At 36.5% G+C, this 2,146-nt stretch overlaps 1 protein-coding gene across 1 annotated transcript in view; it reads left to right on the forward strand.

Moving 5' to 3' along the window:
* GMCL1 (germ cell-less, spermatogenesis associated 1) overlaps nt 1–2,146 on the forward strand; it is a 91,621-nt gene that overhangs the window by 71,483 nt on the left and 17,992 nt on the right. Inside the window, exon 11 of the mRNA XM_006882296.1 lies at nt 624–699. Within this exon, the coding sequence (XP_006882358.1) occupies nt 624–699 (76 nt within the window). The remainder of the gene's footprint in view (nt 1–623; nt 700–2,146) is intronic.

Here is a 2,146-nt window from a genome sequence, read left to right on the forward strand (position 1 = left end):
CCACTCATTCATTGTTGCACTATTCTCTCTACCCTCCTCCCAGTTTGTTCTTGTCCAAATGCCACAGTGCTTGTCAAAGCCAGTTCTGATTAATCTTCTCATGTGGTTCTTTAACACGTTGCCGCACACTTTTAAATTGACGACCATGCTTAGAAACATATATTACCGTCATTTGTGGCAACATGTTAAAAATTTTATTATTACAACTTAAAATAATATTTCCCTTAGTAAATTAAGGTTTTTAAGGTGAGAGGTCAAGTAAGATGGATTGTTAAAACCTGTGTTGTTGCTATATACCGCCGAGCCGGAACTAACTCATAGTTGGCCTTACAGTGGCTTATTAAGTACTGATTTCTTACAGTTAAACTAAATGAAAAGTAGTTTGCATATAAAACTGCCATAACAGTTGGTGGGTGGTAGCAAATCATATTTTATCAAAATGATGTATTTTCATTTCTTTTTCTTAATAATTAGAAAGTGAGTTGGCTTTCTTGTGGCATTTTTTTTAAAACATTGTTTTAAATCTAGTAACAGTTTTTTCTGTTTTTTTTTAAACTCAATTCTTTCTCAATTAATATTTGCCTAATTTTCTGTGATGTTTTATGTCTCATGCATGTTTCTAGGCCCCAAGAAATAAATAAAGAAGAACTAGAAGGACATAGTATGAGATGTGGAAGGAAGCTTGCCAAAGATGGTGAAGTAAGTGTGAATAACTTGCTATTCTCATACAAGCTGTTGTATGATCCATAGTGTATTGTCATTATGGCACCTCTAACATCTCAGAAAAGCTGGTTTTAACACTGTTTCTTCATCTTGATCTATGCAAGGAGTTGCAACCACTACTCTCTCTGAGCAGTCATAAGTTGTTTAGCCTTAGTTGTTCAACTTAAATTTTGGTTCTAGAGATGAAATACAAGGAGAATATCTTTCAGATCCAGAAATTATGGTAAAAAAAGAAGTTTGCTGTGTAGTTTTAATTGGAATTCTGTTTTGCGATTACCCTAAATCAGGACATTCAAACCTAGTAATTTGCTAGCCCAAGGAAGAAGTATGGTTTTGGGTTTTGGTTTATTTTTTTTCTTTTTTCATTATCACTCAATATAAATGTATATAACTAAAACATCAAGAAAACAAAGATTCTCACCTCTGGGCCCATTGGCAGAATCATGATAAGACAGTGAACAGCTTCAACTTTTTTGGCTCCACAATCAGCACTCTTGTTACAGCAGCCAGGAAATAAAAAGACGAGTTGTAATAGGCAAATCTGTGGTCAGGGACCTCTCAATAATACTGAAAGCAACAATGTCAGTCTTCAGACTAAAGTATACTTGAGTGAAGCCATAGTGTTCACAGTTACTTGATAGGCATCAGAAAACTGGATTTTGTAGGGATGATAGAAGAAGAATTCATGCCTTTGAGCTGTGGTACTAGAGAAAGAGTATTGAATATACTATGGACTGCTAGGAGAACAAACATTCATCCTAGAGAGAGAGGAACCAGACTACTCCTTGAAGGAAAGAATTCTGAAGCTTCATCTGACGTAATTTGGTCATGTTGTAAGGAGGTGCCGCTTCCTGGAGTAGGACAGCATGCTTGGGAGGCTGGAGGGACAACACAAGAGAGGAAGACCCTTTATGAGATGGATTGATTCAGTAACTGGGGTAGTTGGGGTATAGTTGTGTCAGAGACAGTAAGGTTGGCACAGGATAGAACAGGATTCAGAGTTGTTGTATGTAGGGTTGCTGTGAGTTGCAAATGACTCACTCAATGTCACATACAACAACAACTGAAACAAAGGTATTGTGAAATAATTTGTCCCTACACTACGCGTCAAAGCAAAGGACGAAAGCAGGATGATAAGGAGGTGAACAGAAGAATTCATGAATTCAAAGAGCAGCTTGAGAAGACAAAGCAAAGTTTTATAATGAAATATGCTAAGAACTGGAGTCAGAAAATCAAAAGGGCCAAACTTGCTCATCATTTCTTAAACTGAAAGAACTGAAGAACAAATTTGAGTCTCGAGTTGGCAATACTTAAGAATGCTTTGAGAGTGGAAGAATATCCCTTGCTCATGGATAGGAAGACTCAATGTTGTGAAAATGGCAATACTACCAAAAGCAATTTACACATTTAATGCAATCCCAAT

The sequence above is a fragment of the Elephantulus edwardii genome, unplaced genomic scaffold (assembly GCF_000299155.1).
Source record: "Elephantulus edwardii isolate Elephantulus edwardi_28Jun2011 unplaced genomic scaffold, EleEdw1.0 scaffold00019, whole genome shotgun sequence".
NCBI lineage: Eukaryota > Metazoa > Chordata > Mammalia > Macroscelidea > Macroscelididae > Elephantulus > Elephantulus edwardii.